Source organism: Myotis nattereri (assembly GCF_964212035.1).
Source record: "Myotis nattereri genome assembly, chromosome: 1".
Taxonomy (NCBI): Eukaryota; Metazoa; Chordata; class Mammalia; order Chiroptera; family Vespertilionidae; genus Myotis; species Myotis nattereri.
In genome coordinates, this window is record NC_138075.1 from 192,822,152 (window position 1) to 192,843,074 (window position 20,923).

The following is a 20,923-nucleotide window of genomic DNA, read 5'->3' on the forward strand; positions in this document are numbered from 1 at the left end:
TCACTAAATACATGAATTTTATTGTCTACAATTCAAAATGAAACTTGGAATTAGTGAATTGTTTAAGAAATAGAACTTAACATTATTTATGTGTTTATTCAGTTGTTTTAATAGAACATGTTCAAACATTCATAAATCTTAAGTCTGAAGTTTTTATTCTAATAATACAATAGGGATTTAAAAATATTTTTATTGATTTTTAGAGAGAGGACGGGGAAGACAAAGAGAGAAACATTGACATGAGAGCAAAACAGCAATCAACTACCTATGGCAAGCCCTCTACAGGGGATTGAGCCTGAAATCTGGGCATGTGCCCTGAGCGGGAATCAAACCAGCAATCTTTCAGTACACAGGACTATGTTCAACCAACTGAGAAACACTGGCTAGGGCTACAATAGGGGTATTTTAACAAGTATATTAAGTACAAGGGTTTTTTCTTATAATACAGTTAATTTAAACAACTTCTTAATTTGCTACTTTGGTAAGAGCCTTATTCTAAACAGTGGGTAGCATATTTATGGCACAAACTAGTTTAAATCATAAAGCTTCATTAGGTGTTTATGTAAAATAGAAGTTTGCAGTGATTTATCTGCTTTAAGAAGAACACAGAAACCTCTTAAAAGTAAATAGCAAAAGAACTGGGCCTGGGTCTTTGAATCATTTGCTTTCACCATGTGCCATTACTTTACTGATGGAGTTTATGAATTAAATATTGGATGAGATTTAATAACTCATGAATATATAAAGAAAAATATCTATGAGGAGAACTATAGCTGGGTCCTTAAGAACGACTACTAATGACAACTCAAATCTTGGCTCTGCCATTTTCTAGCTATTCTGCATTTTCCAAGAGATATTCACTTATCCAATGGAGCCTCAGTTTCCTCTCTAGTAAAATGGGGATACGCCTACCTAACAGAGTGAGGATATTGTGAGAATAAAATAATATAATGTATGTAAACATTTAACCCATGTTGTAAATCACATGTAGTAGGTGCCAAATGATAGCTATTATGAATAAGTGAATCAATTCAGCACTGGAAAAATCCATTTTACACTAGAGGCAAGAAAAAGAGCATAGTGTTGATCAAAATCATAATTTACTACAGATCAGGTTGGGTCTATAAGGGGAAAATTTTAATAGCTTACCTAGACTAATGGACCCGGGCCATTTGTTCTATAATAGGACCATATTCTAAACCCAGGCTTCCTGATTTCTGGTAATCTTTCTACTAAATCAACCTACCTTTAAATGAGTCCCTGTAGGTTTTTGAATGGTTTATACTTTATTTTGGATTATTTTTTAAACAAGTTAAATTTACTAAAGAAATTACCAATTATACTTTTAACTAAAACACATACAAAATATAATTTAAATAAACACAATCATGCTACACCATATAAGTTAAACTGGTGTATAAACTAGCCAAGTGGTTGCCCTTAAGTTTAAAATTCTTAATAAAAAAATCAGATAAATACTTTAATATAATAGGAATACATTTTGAAAGCAATCAGTAAATATTCAATCTACCAGAAACCTACAAAAATAAGATATTCAGCTTTCAAATTGTCCATATCTGGTAGTTTACAAGAGAAAACAGAGATATGTGATAAATAGTAATCTTTTTATGCAAGTATGAGCAAGTTCTTAATTCTATTGAAATAACTTAAGAAGATACTTTCTCAGAATAAGCTTGGAAGGAGATTTTGGAGTAGTTATCTACAAAGAAACTCAGAAGAAACACAGATAATTGAGGAGACAGCTGCAAGATTCTTTAACTTTTAAAAATTATGAAAAAGATCTACAATTTGACATTCCTACTTCAGCTTGATGCCAAATATAAGTTTCCAAAGACTGTCTTTTAAAATGAGGTGCACCTATACCTTAGTGTATATTTTTATAAAATGCCTTGGAAACAGCTATTCTACATTTTTCACAAAGATCGCATCATGCACTCCAAATATAATTGCCACAGTTCAAAACGGACTTCAAATATTATTTCTGTAAATGATTACTAATGAAGAACAAATGGTCAGTATGAGCCTCATATTTTCATAGAAGGATCCCTGAGAACAATGTAAGAAGCATAACCTCAACTGAGATTTCAATCAAACCTACACATTTATGCACTATTAAAACAAGGAAATTAGCTTTATAAAACATCACTACACTTTCTCTAATCAAATGTACTACAAATAAGCAAAAATAAAGCTTTCTCTTGCTTGCTTTCATTATTATTTTAAAATTTCAGTCTATTTCTTGCTGGTCAAACTGCTCCCTTACAGCTCATGAGCAATGTGCTGCTTCTTAAATGAGCAGAAACGAGGCAAGCCTACAGCTATCTCTTGGCACAGGCATCTTGCTGATCCCCAGACACTTTGCTTCTTCTTAGATGTCAAAGGAAGTTGAAACTTTGGTTTTGTTTATGATCTCAGGTGTTTTATACCTCTGGGATAAGCTGAATATCTAATCGGAGAATACAGGATTTCCGGAGTGAGCTTCACTATTGAACCTCATGAATAATGAACTAGATAGCTCAACAATATGTTTATTTGAGATGGGGATGATTCCCTTGAGTAAAAAAGTCAGATAATGTATCATTTTTGATTGTTTGATTCTTCATTATTCCCGAATAAAAAACAAGTTGTTGGTATACACCATATCTGACATAAAGGTTGCAAAGACCTACTTCTTGTGCTTGTAAAGATGCATTCTGAAGAGTGCTTTAGTTCAAGTAATCCGAGTATTTTCTTTTTAGTATGCTCCCACTTGATAAGTATATTTTTATTCCTGAAATACTGACAACATGGGAAGCACAGCTATAACTGCTTCCATCCAATTCAAATTTATCAATTTCTATAGCACTATATATATGATGATAATATTATTTAGTTTTACTACCTTTTACTTGGACATGAAGGAATGAAGTACTGGCATATCACTTTTCAACTTTCATCTAACTGTTTCATATTCTTACATTAAGAAAAGAGTTTTAGAATAGATATCAATGTACAGAAGTGTATAGTCAAAATTAAAAGCTGCAGGATCATGTAAACAACATCTAATTCTTCCAATAGTGGAAAGGGTTTATGGTCCTAAAAAATTAAAATTACCCATGTTTTCCATATAATTTATGTAATTGTTTTTATGTTTTCATAGAGAATATTTTGTCAATGTATGCAAAACAAAACTTACTTTATTTTCTCTTTATAAAAAATGATAGGAATATACATACTGTAAGGGACACATTCATACTGCACTTCAAGGTACTTATAGGTTCCCGGACAGGGGTCTGGAAAAACATCAGGACCTGCCACGACTGCACACTGGGTCCTGTTATTGCACCTGAAGTCAAAAGAAAAGAAAAGAAGACATAAATGCTTATGCAAAGTTAAATCCTTATTAAAATACTAGTAAACTTTCTAGATTCAATAATTTATTAATTAGTAGACATTTCTGTGGAAAAATAATGATTCTTCCCACCCAAAATATTGGCACTGAGAGTACAGGATGTGACACTATAGTTATCCTCTACATTCTTGTTTATTCATCTCAGAAATATTATGCCTCAGGGCTATATTTTTGTGTTACTTTCTTAAAGAGATATTTCATCTCTGAAAGAACCTATACTCTGATTCCTTGCTAACACACTGTAGGGAGCATTTAAGGCAGAATTCATTTTGATTTAGAGTAAAAAGCTTTGTATTTATTGAGTCTACTATTTATCAGGTTTAATGAGGATTTTATTTAGTCTCTAAATTAAAATTGATTCTTTAGAGAATGTCTTAAGCTTAAAAATATATTTTGTGATATCAGTGAAAGATTAATAAAAGTCAATGTTCCATTCTTACCAGGCAATTTTGCATAATGTTAATCTGAGAGTCAACATGTTCTCAGTTCTCTTGTGTAGATTTAATGTCTGAGAATGATTATCAGACAATCATCTAATAACATGAATGTACAGGTGGGTGGCTGCACACATGCACTGTAAAGAGATAGCTTGCCATTTTGGTGTATTCAAACTTTTGAAAAAATAGCAGCACATCCTACTACATAGAAAACACATTTGAAGAAGTTGTGTCAAGTTGAAAGACATGATTTTTGCAGTTAAAGCAATATAATTTCATACCCCACCTTAAAAAATAAGCTCATAAATCTGATGATTTTCTACAATTAGTAGCTATGTAAACTCAGTTATTTCTATAATTGTTATAGAAAATTAGCTATTATCAGGAATAGAAGTAGAAATAACCAAAAATGAAAAACTGTACACAATAAAATTTGATGATATGTAAATATTCTGTAAATATAATATTTTCATTGCTGATCTCCAGTTTTTGGCCCATTATTGTTTCACTTACTCTTATCAACCTTTTTATTTTCTAAGTACTACAGATATAATAATAAAACTCATTTAGAAGTTGTGCCCATTCTTATAATTTTCAGATATAAATATTTAATTAGAAATCTTTTATTATTTAAAGAATCAATATTTAATATCAATAGATAAGATTACTATTCATTTATGAGCAGGGCATAAAAGTTAACATGTATAATTATGGAAGTGTTTATTTCACAGAAAGCTGTCTTGAATCAAGAATTTCAAGTGCTTATACTTTTTTTATACACTAAAAAATCCACTATACATTATACACATCCACCCAATTATCTAAACATGTGCATTGACTAATTTACATATTGTTAAAGTTTTTAAAATACTAATGATTTATGTATATGTAAGAAAAATGAAACAAGCAACTATTTGTTATAAGTAATACACTGTTGTGAGTCTCAAATATCTCAATGTTAACCAAAAGACTTCTAATTGATGAGATGGTGTTTGGGAAGAGCTTTATAAGCCAAAACATGCTATACCAATCTATAATAATAAAAGGGTAATATACTAATTAGACCGGACGTCTTCCTGACGTCATTCCAGACGTCCTTCCTGACCAAGCCAGGCCAGAGGGAAGCCAGCCCAGGTCTCATGTATCTGTGGGCAGCCTGAGGGAAGCCAGCCCAGGTCCCAAGTGCCTGTGGGCAGCCGGAGCGGGGAGCAGCCAGGGTCCTGGGTACCGGAGGGAAGCCAGTGCCAGTAGCCGGGGGAAGGAAGGCCTACTCTTGCACGAATTTTCGTGCATCAGGCCTCTAGTAACATATAGCACTTATTGTCATCACTGTTTTAAAGAAAAAAAAATGCTTTACAACCTTCATTTTCCACAAAAACTTAAAACTATTTCTATATCAAATGCTTTTTGATAAATTAAGATTCTGAGAAATCAAAGAAAAAAGGTAGACAATCTCTGAAATATCATTTCTGTATGATACATTATTTATTATTTAAAGACCAGCTACATTTTTAAAACAGGAGTTTAAAGGTCTGTCTCTTTTTTATGGTTTCAGTTATTGTGAGTAAAAATAAAATTATTTTTAATATTACATAAATATTATTGAACAATTTACACCAGTAAGATTACTTTTACAGTGAGAATAAAATTGTCAAAAGTGAATTCATTAAAACATAATATAGACAATAAAAAAAAATAATGTTCTCATATCCGTTAAACTCATTTTTCACAAATTGCTTTTTTAAAAATTTAAATTCTTTATGGTTAAAAGTGTTACATGTCTCCTTTTTCCCTCATTGATCTCTCCCTGCTCTCTCCCACCCCCCAACACATGCTCTCACCCCCTACTTGTCTGTGTCCCTTGGTTGTTAATATGCATGCATACAAGTCCTTTGGTTGATCTCTTACCCCCTCCCAACCTCCCCTGCCTTCCTTCTGAGGTTTGTCAGTTTGTTGGATACTTCTATGTCTCTGTATCTATTTGTGTTCATCAATTTATGTTGTTCATTATATTTCACAAGTAAGTGAGATCATGTGATATTTATCTTTCTCTAACTGGCTTATTTCACTTAGCATAATGCTCTCCAGGTCCATCCATACTGTTGAAAATGGTAAGAGTTCTTTTTTTTTTTGTTTTGTTTTGTTTTTTTTTTTACAACAGTGTAGTATTCCATTGTGTAGTTGTACCATCGTTTTTTAATCCACTGTGGAAGGGCACTTAGGCTGTTTCCAAATCTTAACTATTGTAAATTGTGCTGCTATGAACATAGGGGTGCATATATTCTGTCTGATTGGTGTTTCTGATTTCTTGGGTGATATATTCCCAGAATTGGGATTACTGGGTCAAATGGGAGTTCCACTTTTATATTTTTGATGAAACTGCATACTGCATACTGGTGCACAAGGACTGCACCAGTCTGCATTCCCACCAGCAGTGCAAGAGAGTTCCTTTCTCTCCACATCCTTGCCAGCACTTTTCATTTGTTGTTTTGTTGATGATAGCCATTCTGACAGGTAAAAAACTTCTGCGCCACAAAAGAAACCATCTAACAAAACAACAAGAAAGCCCACTGCATGGGAGAACATATTTGCTAATATTTAATCTCCAAAATTTATAAGGAACTCATACAACTTAACAAAAGGAAGATAAACAATCCAATCAAAAAATGGGCAAAGGATCTAAATAGACACTTCTCAAAAGTGGACATGCAGAAGGCCAAGAGACATGAAAAAATGCTCAAAGTAACTAATCATCCGAGAGATGCAAATCATGGCTTACTTTTCATATAAATATAAATTAAAGGTGATTATCAATGTCCCTGATATAAAAATATTTTATCAACCCACAATATAGGATGAGAAAAGACTGCAACAATAAGGTCAAATGCATGATAATCTAACAATAGCAACAGAAAAAAAATCTCATAATCTTCTTTATTTTATCTTTATCCTAGAGTATGTTTATTAATTTTGAGAGAGAGGAAGGGAGAGAGAGAGAGAGAGAGAGAGAGAGAGAGAGAGAGAGAGAGAGAGAGAGAGAGAGGAGAGAGAGACTAGAGATCAGTGTGTGTGAGAAATATCTTTTGGTTGCCTTCGTTATGTGTCCTAACTGGGGATTGTGCTCTCAACAAGAATCAAACTCACAACCCTTTTGGTATATGGTGTGACACTGTAACCAATTGAGCCACATGGCCAGAGAAAATCTCATAATCGTATAGAAATATTAACACTTATTTACATTGATAACCGTTTCAATATTTTTAAATCAGAAACTTTACACAATAAAATTTTTCTACCCCACCAACTGACAAATTAAGAATAAAGTATAAGCAGGTTACACTGACAACTACCAGATAGAATTCTCAAAGAAGTCTGGACCTACAGTTTTCCATACATTACATGCGGGCCAGTTACTTTACTACCTTTCCAAGTTGATATGCTTATAAAATGCATTAGAAAAATTGGAAAGTATCAATAAATGTCCAAGATCTACATTTTGTTGCAGCATTTATAGGCATTTTATCATTATTAACATCAGCCGTCTGTTTCATGATGGGCTAAGAACACTTCATGCCAGACAGACTGAGTCTGTTGGGAGAAACTTACCAGACAAGAAGAGCTCATACATTCTTTTGAGAAACAGGGGAAACAGATGCACATGGAAAACAAACAAACCATAATCTAAGTACTTAGCTGTCTGCAAGCTACTTTGCCTGGGATACCCTATGGCAAGTCCAAACTTTATAGTAATAGTGCCTATATCTGTGTAACCCCTTAAACGCAGAAAGCACGTTCACGAGTAGTATACTACTTTTTATTTCTCTCTTTTTTAAATGTTTTTATTGATTTGAGAGAGAGGTAAAAGGAGAAGGAGAGAGAGAAACATTAATGTGAGAGAGAAACATATCAGCTGCCTCTTGCACATACTCTACTGGGGATGGAGCCCACAGCCCAGGCGTGTGCCCTGAATGATTAGAACCTGTGACATCTTGGTGAGTGGGTACCATACTGGCCAGAGCTGTTACTTCTTTTTTGATGTGGATATTACTACTCCCAATTTCAGAGAAGGGAAGAGACATGGAGATATTAAATAACCTCTCAGAGCCTCGGTAATCAAATGATAGTCACTGTCCAGAAGAGTGAACTAGAAAGCACAATCCTATATCTAGTGACAGCATGAGTCAGACATTTTAGGGTCGCCCTGGGAAACTGATTTAATTCACTCCGGCTGATTCTCAGGAGTCCTGGGATGATCTGATGAGGTAAAGACCAGCTGTGAAATATTTAAGTGGCCCAGGATTCATCAGTCATGATGTGGATCAGACATTCCAAGAAGATTCTGAATTTAAATTAACGTGACATAGCCACCCTCTCCCTATCCAAATCAGAAAGATTAATCTCTGAACATAAGGTAGAAAGAGTAATAGGATGAATGAATATTTATTTATACAAAGACTGTTCCAAAAGAAAAACTAAGATAAAAAACATTGTTTTAATTCAAGCCATGCAAGTATAGTTACCACCTATTTATCAAGTTTATTTAATAAATATTATTTAATGTGTTGAATGCTATTGTTAACAGTAATTAAAGCAATACTGTTTAACTTAAATAGATGTCTTATGATGACTGCCAGGGAAGATACACAGAAGCTCAGGATTAGTAATAGGATTCAGAATCATGTGCTGTTAACTTATTCCTTCCAATATGGCTCATAACAGCATGAGAACAAACTTAATTAAGTACAATAATGAAAAAGTCATCTCTGGGCGAAAAAGTTCCTCTGTTTGCCCAAACATACTGCAGCATACATCAAAATGATATTGCTGGGTTTATAAACTATTCAGATAAGTTTAAATGAGAATGTAATTCAAAGAGGTTCTCTGATAATAAAACCCTTTCAATCACATACTTTTATTAAATTATAAAAACAGTGTGTGCAACAAGCCATTCCTATGAATGTTTACGAACTTCTCAGTTGATGCTTCAGCAATATAAATATATAAAAATTCATTGAAAATCATGGCAATGACAAGATAAAATAGTGCAAAAAAACAAGGGTGCTATGTGTTTTTTTGGTAGCACAATTAGTTATATGAATTTACATTAGCACTTATCAAATGACATTTATATAAAGGCATGTATGATGAAAAAAAAAAACCCACATTCATTTAGTATCCCAAGTAATTCAAAGCATCTAGAATGATAAAGCAGTGTTTGAACATATAATAAGTCATTATGATCTAACAAGAAAAAGTTTTAAAGATATTTAATGATAAAAAAAACCGAAAGAATAAAAAAAGACACCACCATCACAGTACATTAATGTTTAAAATCTGAAAATAGTTTAAGGTAACTAAATAGGGTAACGAGGCGATTTTAATTCTCAGGAAGGCACGTAGCAATAAAAACACACACACAGATACATGTATTTGTGAATAACAATAGCATTTTGCTCAATGCCAATCAAAATAATTCTCTTTTCCTCCTCAAGACAATATAGTACTTTTCTTATTTTACACTGCCCACCACTCTGAGGCCAGCTGCATTCATTACGGACTGAGAAGCCTGGAAAGGATAAGGCAACTCTATCATGGTAGAATATGAATATATTCGCCATAAAGAAATCTAGATCCCAAATGGTAAGAAAACTAAGTGATCAGAGAAAAAAACAACAAATATCATCACTAAATATAAGAAAATATTCTCTCATTTTTATATCAGAGCTATATACCTAGAAAGATTGCCAATGTTCTTAACATTTAAGTGGCAATTTAAGAAGAGCAACAAAAATGATAAGAACTCATAATTTTTATCCTAAATCATTAACTATAAAATTATTGCAGGATCTTACATTGTGACCGTGCATGTCACTAAGTTCTATAATGCACAAGGTGATTATCTAGGTTACAGGGATGGGCAAACTTTTTGACTCAAGGGCCACAATGGGTTCTTAAACTGGAACAAAAGCATGATGGAGTGTTTGTGTGAACTAATATAAATTCAAAGTAAACATCATTACATAAAAGGGTACGGTCTTTTTTTTTTTTTAGTTTTATTCATTTCAAACGGGACAGATCTGGCCCGCGGGCCATAGTTTGCCCATGGCTGATCTAGAATGACCGCAAGTCTTACATTTTCTATTTTCTTTTGTATGTTATTTCCAAGAACACAACCAAAGTGGTGAGTGAGGAGGACTCGAGAAGGGTACTAGTTTTCTTTTTTCTTCTGAAACAAAGCACCACAAACTTTGTGACTTAAAACAATGCAAATATACTGTCTTAGTGAACTGGAAGCAGAAGTCCAAAATGAATCTTATATTGCTAAGAGCAAGGTGTGGGCAGGTTTGGTTCCATACGGAGGATCTGGGGAGAATGTCTCCTTGTTCATTTCCAGCTTCTAGAGCACCCGTGGGCAAACTATGGCCCGTTTGAAATGAATAAAACTATTGAAAAAAAAGACCGTACCCTTTTATGTAATGATGTTTACTTTGAATTTATATTAGTTCACACAAACACTCCATCCATGCTTTTGTTCCGGCCCTCCGGGCTAGTTTGAGAACCCATTGTGGCCCTCGAGTCAAAAAGTTTGCCCACCCCTGTTCTAGAGGCTGTCTCCTCATTCCTTGGCTTGTGGCCCCACATCACATCACCTCTTCTAACCCTGATTTGACGTGACATCACCTCCTTTCTCCTTTGACCTTCTTGTCTGCCTCTTAAAAGGACCCTCATGATTATATTGAAGGCCCACTTCCATAAGCCAAGATAATTTTCCCATCTCCAGAGCCTTAACTTCATCACATGTGCGAAGTTCCTTTACCATATTCCATAACATTCCCACCTTATAGGGATTAGGGTGCCGATATTATCGGGTGGGGGGCATCATTCCAACTACTACAACTACTTGAGCAAAAAGACATATCGAAACTGTGTCTCCTGAATTGGTCACCTTAAAAAAAATCTTACAAAGTAAAATGCATGGCATTGCATTGAAATATGGCTAAGGGGTTTCATGCCTTCATAACACAAGGGTTTTATTTATTAAAAAGACGTATGGATGACCGCTTACATATTTATCTTTTATTAAAAATAAATATTTCAAATATAATTTGGTTAAAAGGCATTACATATTTGTCTTGTTTGATCACAATATAATTTTTAGTTCCATAGTTCTTAATTTACAATTTTATGAACTTAAGGTCTTATTCCTGAAATTTCTCAAATTAACTTGATAGTATTCTGAAAAATATAGATAGATGTATGAAAATGTATTATTTCAAAAAAGTCCAATTTCCAAATATTCCACATAATCTCTGGGTAATATTTTATAAAACAAATTATCATAATCATCAGTCAACATACAAAGAATAATCATGGAGCCCATTCCAAAAATAAAATGATTAGCTAAGGCAGACACATAAATACAACTCAGAGAATCAGGCATCCAAAATAAATGGAAATATGCTTTTAAAATTAACATGCTCACAAACACTGCTTGATAAAGCATTTTTGTGTCAGTAATTTCTAAGCTGTATTCTTCTAGTCATAGTTGCATGCCATAACAAAGGCTTTTTAGAACTATGAAAAACCTTTCCTTTAAAAATAACTGGAATTGCAACTCTATTAGCTTATTACCACCTACTTGTGGCAGCATTTCAGGGCTAAATATTCCTTACTTGCATGTATGGTTAACCAAATAAATCCGACTGTGTGTATCCATGATCAGAAAGTGTAGCAAACAGAGGTATTGCTTGTTTTCTTCGAAGTAAAAAGGAGCAATATTTCGTATGCATATATTCTATATGTACTTACTCTTCTTAATTGAAGGTAACATCCACTTCGCTGGGAGTTAGCCAGGATATTAATATATGCATCTATTTTCCAGGACGACTTGTTTATTTATTTAAATCAGAGACAGACTTAATTCACTATACCTCCTGAGAATGCTGCAAGGGAATCTTTTCTTGTCTGAGCTACCAAAATATCCTAGCTGCATGACAGGGCGGAGATGAAGAATGTCATATTGAGTCAATTAGTGGTGTATTTTTTTGCTTGTAAATATGTGGCATTTACAAATCAAGTTATTTATGTATGAGAAAAAATAGAATCAAACCATGAGAAAGAGAATTGGAAAGAGAAAGGAATTTGAGTAATGTTGGCTACTGAAGTAAGTTAACATCAAAGTCCATAAAGGAAACAGCATAGGAAATGGGGAAAAACGCCTCTAGTTTCCTCATATTTGCTTTTAATAAAATTCTAAATGAAAGAAAACTGATAAATCTGTGTGTGTGCACGTACATGTACACACATGCACACACAGACTTTATATACACAGACTTCAAGAGCAGGAATATACAGCTAAGAGAAATACGTTTGTGCCTCTGTCCTTATACATAGATTTTGGAAGAAGCACATATTACATAAAAATAATTTTAGTTGTCTTCATGCTTTGTAAGTATGTGGAACTGACAAGGTGCTCATAGAAACTGAAAGAAAGCCCACAGGAGCCACTGACTGAGACCAACCACCCTCCTAGTCCCTCTCCTCTTAGATGCTCCTCTCACTTCTGACACAGGTGCTTTTGGGGCTGGCTCTGCTGAATTAAGTCCATTCATGACTTCAGACAGAGACTCATCTCAAGCATGCATCCTGTCTGCCTTGATTTATGGCATCACCAGAAAGCAATAAATACAGGAGAAACTGCAAGGATTTCTATTTGTTTCAGACTGATTTCGCTGCCAAAACCAGCAAATGCAATTAAAGTGGCTGAAAATAAAGGTTCTATTATATCACATATTAAAATTTGGAAGACGGGTTGATTCATGTTGGTAAATTCAGTTAGTTAACGAGGTTATGGCGATGATGTTGAGTCTATGAAATCCTCTTGAACTCTGTCCTAAGATGGTCCTAAGATGGCCACTGCATTCGCAGGTGTTACACAAAGAATATAAAGCCCAGAAAATGTAAAGTCCCTATCTTGTGTCTCATTTTCAGAGTAGGGATATTCTACACATTACACACTCAGCAGAACATAAGACACTTACACAACATTGGCCAAAATGAGCCAACGGCTATGCTTCTGCCTAAAGCAATCATACAAAGGGAATAACCTCCACACAACTGGTTTTACCAGCGAAAGTTCACCATCACAGGGCCAGAGAGGCACTCAGGCTCCTCTGAAGCGCCTGGCCACTTCCCTCAGCGTGAACAAATGAGGGTCTGCAAGAGGGGATGAGGAGGAAGGGGAGCAGCTAGGGGATGGGTCTATGGCAGGCAAACAACAATACCTGAGACATACCAGTCCCTCAGGTTTGCTTCTTTAGCTAAAAGCACCTCATATTTAATATATTAGGAAGTTTGTTGCATGGTTACCAAAGATGACATATTAGTACATCTTTTTTTAAATGTAAAATACAATATTTTACTTTGAAAGTTTATGGCATAAGCATTTTAATGTATAGAATCTGGTTAAATACATTAAAATGCATTCCTTCTATGTGATGCTAGACAACCATTAAAAGGATAGAGTAACTCTTTCTTTATCAACCTGAAAAAAAACCCATAAAAATTTAAGATAAAAACATTAAGAAATAGTTATTTGGCTATATGTATGCATGCATATAGAGACTACCCATGAAAGATCTGTAGAAATAGCAATTATCAGTGAAATGTGAGGTAATTATAATTTTTCAGTTCCTTAATACTTTTTCTCTCTTTTAAAACAAAGTGAACATTTATTATGTCACGATCTTTCCAAAGCACATTTAAAATTTAAATAGAATGAGTATTTTTTCAGGACTATCCACATTAATTACTTCATATTCTCATACCCTTTTAACTTTTACATAGTAACTTCTGTACAATGCAGTTTTCATATAAATTATTTTTCTGTAAATTTCCCCAAAAGATTATACTATATGTACTGCACATCTCTCTGGCTCTACAACATTACATTATTTTCAGTATTAGCATGAGACATAGCCTCTTTCTAGAGATAATGCACAGGTTAACCTAGGAAGTCTGGCACAATGGGAACCTACCTTGCCACATATCCATAAAGCTGGTACATATAATTCACAACTACATGACTTCTGCTTCAGTTGCAACGGGCATTAAGATGATGTGTTAGTTGATCCATCTTAAAATGACTCTTATAACAACTTATGCCATCTTATAATGAGGACAGACATTGTCTTCCTCATTATAAGATGAGGAAGTGTTTCACATTTGTTTTTTCAAAGTTGTGGTCCTTATTCCCTATCTTACAGAAGTATATTGAAGTGGAACTATAACAGTTAACCCAACACAATGAATTAACTAGGGCATAATTTATGCACAATTGAGAAACCCACCTACAAGTTAAGAAAAAGAAAAGGGGTAAAAAATTCTGGTATCACCTCCTGCTTTCTAAAAATACTAAGAAACTGTTAAATACAATGTAATTATTTTATTCTTTGCCATTTTCAATGGATGGCATTTGGTGTTCCTTCCTGCATTTAGGATGGATGGATAGATGATACATAGATAGAGAGATAGATAGATAGATAAGATAAATAAGTATAAATATTTAATAAATATTCTATATAAATTGATGTTTGAGTGAAATAATTTTTATTACTAAACCCATGCCAATACTGAAAATAATCTAATGTTGTAGCAGCAGAGAGATGTGCAGAAAATACAGTATAATCTTTTGAGGAAAGAACCCACACAATAGGAAAAATTGTTTTATTAGTTTTCTTTATGACTATGAAGTCACACATATGAAACAATATAATATATACTAGAGGCCTGGTGCACAAAATTCATGCACCCAGGAAAGGGGTGTCCCTTTGCTCAGCCTGCACCCTCTTACAGTCCTGGAGTCCTCGGGGGATGTCCAACTGCTGTGGAAGTGGGAGAGGTGCCTGCCACCATAGGCTCTGGCTGAGCAGCACCCCTCCTATGGGAGCGCACTGACCACCAGGGGGCAGCTCCTGCATTGCGCGTCTGCCCCCCTGGTGGTCAGTGCACGTCATAGTGACTGGTCATTCCATCGTTCAGTTGATTGGCATATTAGTCTCTTATTATATAGGATAGTAAAATGGTGCCTAATGCACCATTTTAGAAAAATCTGTAATGACATACATTTAATCATTACTTTACATCTCAAACTTGAGAAATAATAAATCAATCAATATCAATATTATTCAACAGTTATTACATAGTTCTTTTTAAAAAGTCTGTTTCCTTTAGAAAAACAAAATTTCATAAATAGTTCTGATAACAATAAAAGCCAAATACCTACTATGTACCTACTATGCATTAGAATCTTCACTATTCACATATCCTACATAATAAAAGGCTAATATGAAAGTATCCCCTCAAATGGAAGTTTGACTGGGAGGTCAACCAGGGGGCAGAGCCGCCAGTCAAATGCCCACGTCCCCTTCCCCCAGCTGGCCCCACCCCCATCAGCCCAATCAGGGCAGGCCGGCCGGATCCCACCCATGCACAAATTTGTGCACAGGGCCTCTAGTATCTCTATATAAAAGAGAAACATGCAAATTAACCATCCCTCGGTGATGCCCACAAGCCACGCCCACCAACTAATGAGGCATGATATGCAAATTAACCCAACAAAGATTGTGAGTTAACTTGCATACACAGGCACTGGGCAGCCTGGGGCGGGGCAGGTACTTCCCCCGCATCGCCATGGTGCACACGGGTGCCGGGGAGCCTGGGGCGGCGTGCATGGACACTGGGGAGCTGGGGTCAGGGCAGGAGCTTCCCCTGTGTCGCCATGGTGATGTAGGGGAAGCTCCAGCCTGGCTGGTGCGCGCACACAGGCCACAGGGAGGCAGGGTTGGGGTGGCGCGTGAAGAAGCCGGGGGGCGGGGCTGGAGCTTTCCCCGCATAGCCATGGCTATGCGGGGGAAGCTCCCGCCCCACTGGAGTGTGTGCACGGGCGCCGGCAGAGGTTCTCGGTCCATGGTTGCTTGCGCATGCACCAGCACCAAAAGGCCTGTGTCACCAGGACAAGCGTCCGCTGGAGCCAGGCCACCCTGAGCCTGTAGACCTGCGCCTAGGCCTGGAGTGGCTGGGGTCCTGAAACGTGACAGAGGGTGCATGTCGGGCTGAGGGGACTTCCTCCCCACCCCCTGAACGAATTTCGTGCACTGGGCCCCTAGTAGTAGTATAATACTTCATTAGGAGAATGGTCTGATGTAAGGCAATGGTTTCCAATCTTTTCAAGACTAGAATCTCAATTTTTTAAGATAAAGTTAATTGTACTTTAGAGTAGTAGTTGTAATTTTTATTGAAAAAATATATGATGAAAAGTGATCATTTTACCCTTATTTTAAATGGAGTTAGGTTATATTATTCACAATGGATTTTACATGTATTAGGAAAACATGCAAAACCTTCAAAGACATTTTTTAGGTTACTGACAATGCTTGAAATGTGAAATAATTAAAGATACTGAAGCAATCCACAGACAAGAGGTTAGAGACCATGAGAGATATAAAGAGTTTTAGTATCAAACTGAGAAACCTGCTTTTGAACCCATTAAAAATTGTGAGAAACAAGAAAGGACATGTAAGTTCTCAGGATCTCAATTTCTGATTATCTGTAATTATATTCTGTGATTATTTTGTGGCTTTAAAGCAATAACATATAAGACAGCACCACATATAAGCCAGGAGGGTGTAAGTACTCAAAAAATGTTGCTAATGAATTATAGATATCATAATTACTACTAACAATAGTGTGAAGTAAATTATTAATAAGTTAAAAATAAAATGTTTTCTTTAAAAAAACTGGTCTTTTTAAAGTCTTTAATTTCGAATTCCAAATAAAGTAGAACAAGTTTAGCCTGGCTGAAGTGGCTGAGTGGTTGAGCGTTGACCGATGAACCAGGCGAGGGTTTGATTCTCGGGCAGAGCATATGCCCAGTTTCGGGCTTGATCCCCAGTAAGGGGATTGCAGGAGGCAGCCGATCAATGATTTTCTCTCATGATTGATGCTTCCATCTCTCTCTCCCTTTCCCTTCCTCTCTGAAATTACTAACAAATATTTTAAAAAATAAAACAAGTTTAAATAATCAAGTAAAATGTTCTACCTCTAAACTGCACTGTTTCACTTTTAATCAATCATGTTCAAGGTAGGAATGTAGCTGAGCAGAATGAAGCCACTTAGCACTCTACATCTCACATCTCTTCCTTCACACTGTGCTGCCATCAACTACAATTATTAATATACTAGAGGCTAGGTGCACAAAATTCAGCCTGGTCTGCACCCTCTCCAATCTGGGACCTCTTGGGGGATGTTTGATTTCCGGGTTAGGTCCGATACCACAGGGATTGAGCCTAAACCGGCAGTCGGACATCTCTCTCACAATCCGGGACTGCTGGCTCCTAACCGCTCACCTGCCTGCCTGCCTATCTGCCCCTAACTGCTTCTGCCTGAGAGCCTGATCACCCCCTAACCACTCCCCTGCTGGCCCGACTGATGCCTACCTGCTCCCCTGCTGGCCAATTTCTCCCAACTGCCCTCCCCTGCTGGCCCGATCGCCCCCAATTGCCCTCCCCTGACAGCCTGATTGCCCCCAACTGCCCTCCCTTGCCAGCCTGATCGCCCCCAACTGCCCTCCTGCTGGCCTGGTTGCCCCACACAGCCTGCTGGTTCAGTCATTTGGTCGTCCCTCACTAATCCCCCTGCCAGCCTTGCCGCCTCAAGCAGCCTGCTGTTTGGTCATTACTGTTACTGTGATGGCGTCCCGGACATTTTGCATATTCCTCTATTATGAGTATAGATGGTGATCTTTATATCGCTATGCTGTTTGATTTTACTCATGAACAGCTAAACTAATGTACACTTGATTAACAGGGACAAACATAGAAAACCATTTCTTTGGGAAGAATTGTGCTGCACCATGTCCATCTCCAAAAACAAATAATATTTCTGTCTTTATAGAAAACCTCCCTGAAGATAGATAATGATGAAGAAACATCTCTTGATGTTTTTGTAGCTAAAGGAATGTAATATATATGGTTATAATAATAGAAAGTAAGATTAAAATTATACATGTTCCTTAAGAAAAAGATTCTGAATCAAAAGACTATTTTCAAAACTATAACTATGCAAGCCAACCATTTATGCTTCTAACTTTACTCTACTCATGTGTAAAACAACTCTAACAGGCTTCACCTCCCTACATCAAAGGTAACCTGAAGCGGGGGACACTGAGGGAATTGCAAATATTTTATAATTACAAGGTTTAATAACTTCAGTAGAGGTCTCATTGAAGTAAACGTACACAGGCATGCAAAGCCTCCAACATTTATAAAATACATCGTGCCATCAAGATGTGAAATTTTAGGTATCAGCATCTATGGCATCATGTCTGGCATGTGATGAGGTGTTCAATGGTCATTCAACAATGCCCCCTGAATCTCTCCTCCCTCCCTCCCAAAATCCAATCAGCCCCATGACCCGTGTGTGCTCACTGCCAAGCCCCCTCCATTTCTAGTTTTCCCCACCAATGTCATTACGGCTGCTTCACTTCAGCTTTTCTCATAATCCTCACTTGATTTTCATGACCTTTCATTTCCTCCAGGGTAAAAGTTAAACATGACATACCAAGCTCTTCATAAGTAGCCTCTACTTTCTGATTAAATTAAGTCTCTGGTGGGTCTAGAACGGGAATAACAAAATATAAATATCTGAAAGTGACTCTGTAAGCTATAACTTCTTTCCCTTCTATTTTATAGAAAAGCATAAAGAAATTAAGTGATTTCCCCAAGGTTGCAATAACAATGAGGACCCTGGGAAAAGACTTAAATTCTCGCTGTTCCTGACTAACGGTATTTCTTCCTCTGTTCTCTTTGTAGTAATTGAAAAATAAAAATGAGATTATTCAATATTATGGGACATTATTAATCCTTGTAATCCTTTGTACCACAAGACCTATTTTTTTTTAAAGAGTGAACAATGATTTGTTCATTTAATTGACATGTATTAAAAGTCTACCATGTGCCCTGTGCTAAAGGCAAAGAGAAATTAGATAGACAAGGCATTTGCTCTAAAGAACTTGAAATCCATTAGAGGAGACAGACACATGAACAGATTACTAACATACAATGAATCAAGTGCAAATGATATATGTATGTATGCAGAAGTAATATGAAAGTACATGTAAGGGTCAATGCTATAAGCTGAATTGTGTCTCTCCAAAGGTATGTCTAAGTGCTAAACGCAGTACCTCAGAATGTGACCTTATATGGAATTACACTTGTTGCAAATGTAATTAGATAAAATGAGGTCAGACTGCAATAGGCTGGGCCCTTAGTCCAACATGATGGGTGTCCTTATAAGAGGGAAATTTGAACACAGATACAGAGACACACCGGAAGAACACCATAGTCTGACAGAGGCAGAGATTAGAGTGATGCAGCTGCAAGCCAAGGAGGACCAAGGAGAGAGGGCCACCACCAGGAGGCAGGAAGAGGCAATGAAGGGTTCATTCAGAGTCTCAGAGGCAATATATCCCAGCTGAGATCTTAGCATTTCTGGCTTTCAGGACTTTGAAAGAATACATTTGTTGTTTTAAACTATCTAGTGTGTGGAATTTCGTTAAGGTAGTCCTAGTAAACAAACACAGAAACCTAGCCTGGACAAAATAGGGATGCCAGGACAGGTTTCCTGGACTAGGTGACGCTGGGATTGAGTGTAAGAGATAGATGAGTAATAGTCACCTTGATGGAATTAATGAGAGAATAGAACAGGCATATTAGTAAAAAAGAGTAGAGAGAGAGAGAGAGAGAGAGAGAGAGAGAGAGAGAGAGAGAGAGAGAGAGAGAGAAAGGAAGGAAGAAAGAAAGAGGGAATTACAACAGATCTATAAGCTATTGGATGCTTTTGTAGTAGAAGGCACAGGCTAACAAGAGAGGAGGTAGGAGAAGAGAGGCTCTAATGCATAGATTTTGCATAGCATGGTGATAAACGATAGTGGGCAGCTAACACATATTGATAGCGTCCTCTGTGCCCCGCATTGTGCAAAGTGCTTTATGTACATTATCTTGTCTAATCATCACGGTGACCCTAGTGGAGCTGTGTACATGTACAAGTGAGAAAACCAAGGCTTTGAGCAGTTATGCAATTTATGTAAAGGTTATCCCACTAGTTATTAAATAGGTCTGGTCTTGATCAATCAGGCTAAGTGAACCCATGGAATGTGTTATAAGCAAGGAAGCAATAAGCTCTCATTGCTTGTGATATAGGTTAATGCGTCATTTCTATAGAAAATCACTCTGTGGAGTACAGGCCTCCAGGCATAAGGATCCAACTCTCATAACAGTGATGGAGAAAATGGGTGAACTCAAGAAGTAATTAAGATGATAAAATTGGCAGGTTCTTGATAATAAGCTAGAATGTCAGGAATTAAAAGGAGGGCAGACTCTAGTTTGGAAATTAAGCAGCTGGGGGTGCAATCCACAAAGACAGAGAATACAAGAGGGGGCAGAAGTTACAGTGGGCCTAACTGGAAAATGGCAAAGAAAGAACTGGTTATGTGTCCATGTGCACACAGTAGGGGCTTTTAGTGGCTGCTGGTAATTGTCCAGCAGCCTTCAACAAGCACAGCTCCTCCGCTATCCTGTGCTGCGCTGTGCTACCAGGTGGCTTAGTAGCAGATGACAGCATTCTGGTAAACACACTCCTGTCTTCTGCTCTCCAATGTTTACTATTTCCCCCCAAAAGATTAAGATATAAACCTAAATCTCAGATGTCAAAATAAATAATTTTGATTCTTTCTTTGATTTTAATATTCAGGGTGTTCCAAAAAATGTATACACACTATAACATCTGATGGTTAAATTACTGTTTCTTTCTTTTCAAATTTAACCCATTAGAATTAATCATTCAAAGTGTGCATACATTTTTTGGGACACCCTACATAGTCTGAAACATTTAGCCATTTCCTATATAATACAGATTTATATAATCTGATTTTTGTTGTTATTGTTTGTTTTTTTCCAAAGAAGGAGACATTTTCACAATTAGAAAACTCAAATTACACAGAAGAGCAAATAGAGTG

General features: G+C 36.4%; 1 protein-coding gene across 1 annotated transcript in view; it reads right to left on the minus strand.

Moving 5' to 3' along the window:
* Positions 1-20,923, minus strand: part of ADGRL3 (adhesion G protein-coupled receptor L3) — a 771,395-nt gene that overhangs the window by 329,415 nt on the left and 421,057 nt on the right. The window contains exon 6 of the mRNA XM_081093223.1: positions 3,237-3,346. Within this exon, the coding sequence (XP_080949349.1) occupies positions 3,237-3,346 (110 nt within the window). The remainder of the gene's footprint in view (positions 1-3,236; positions 3,347-20,923) is intronic.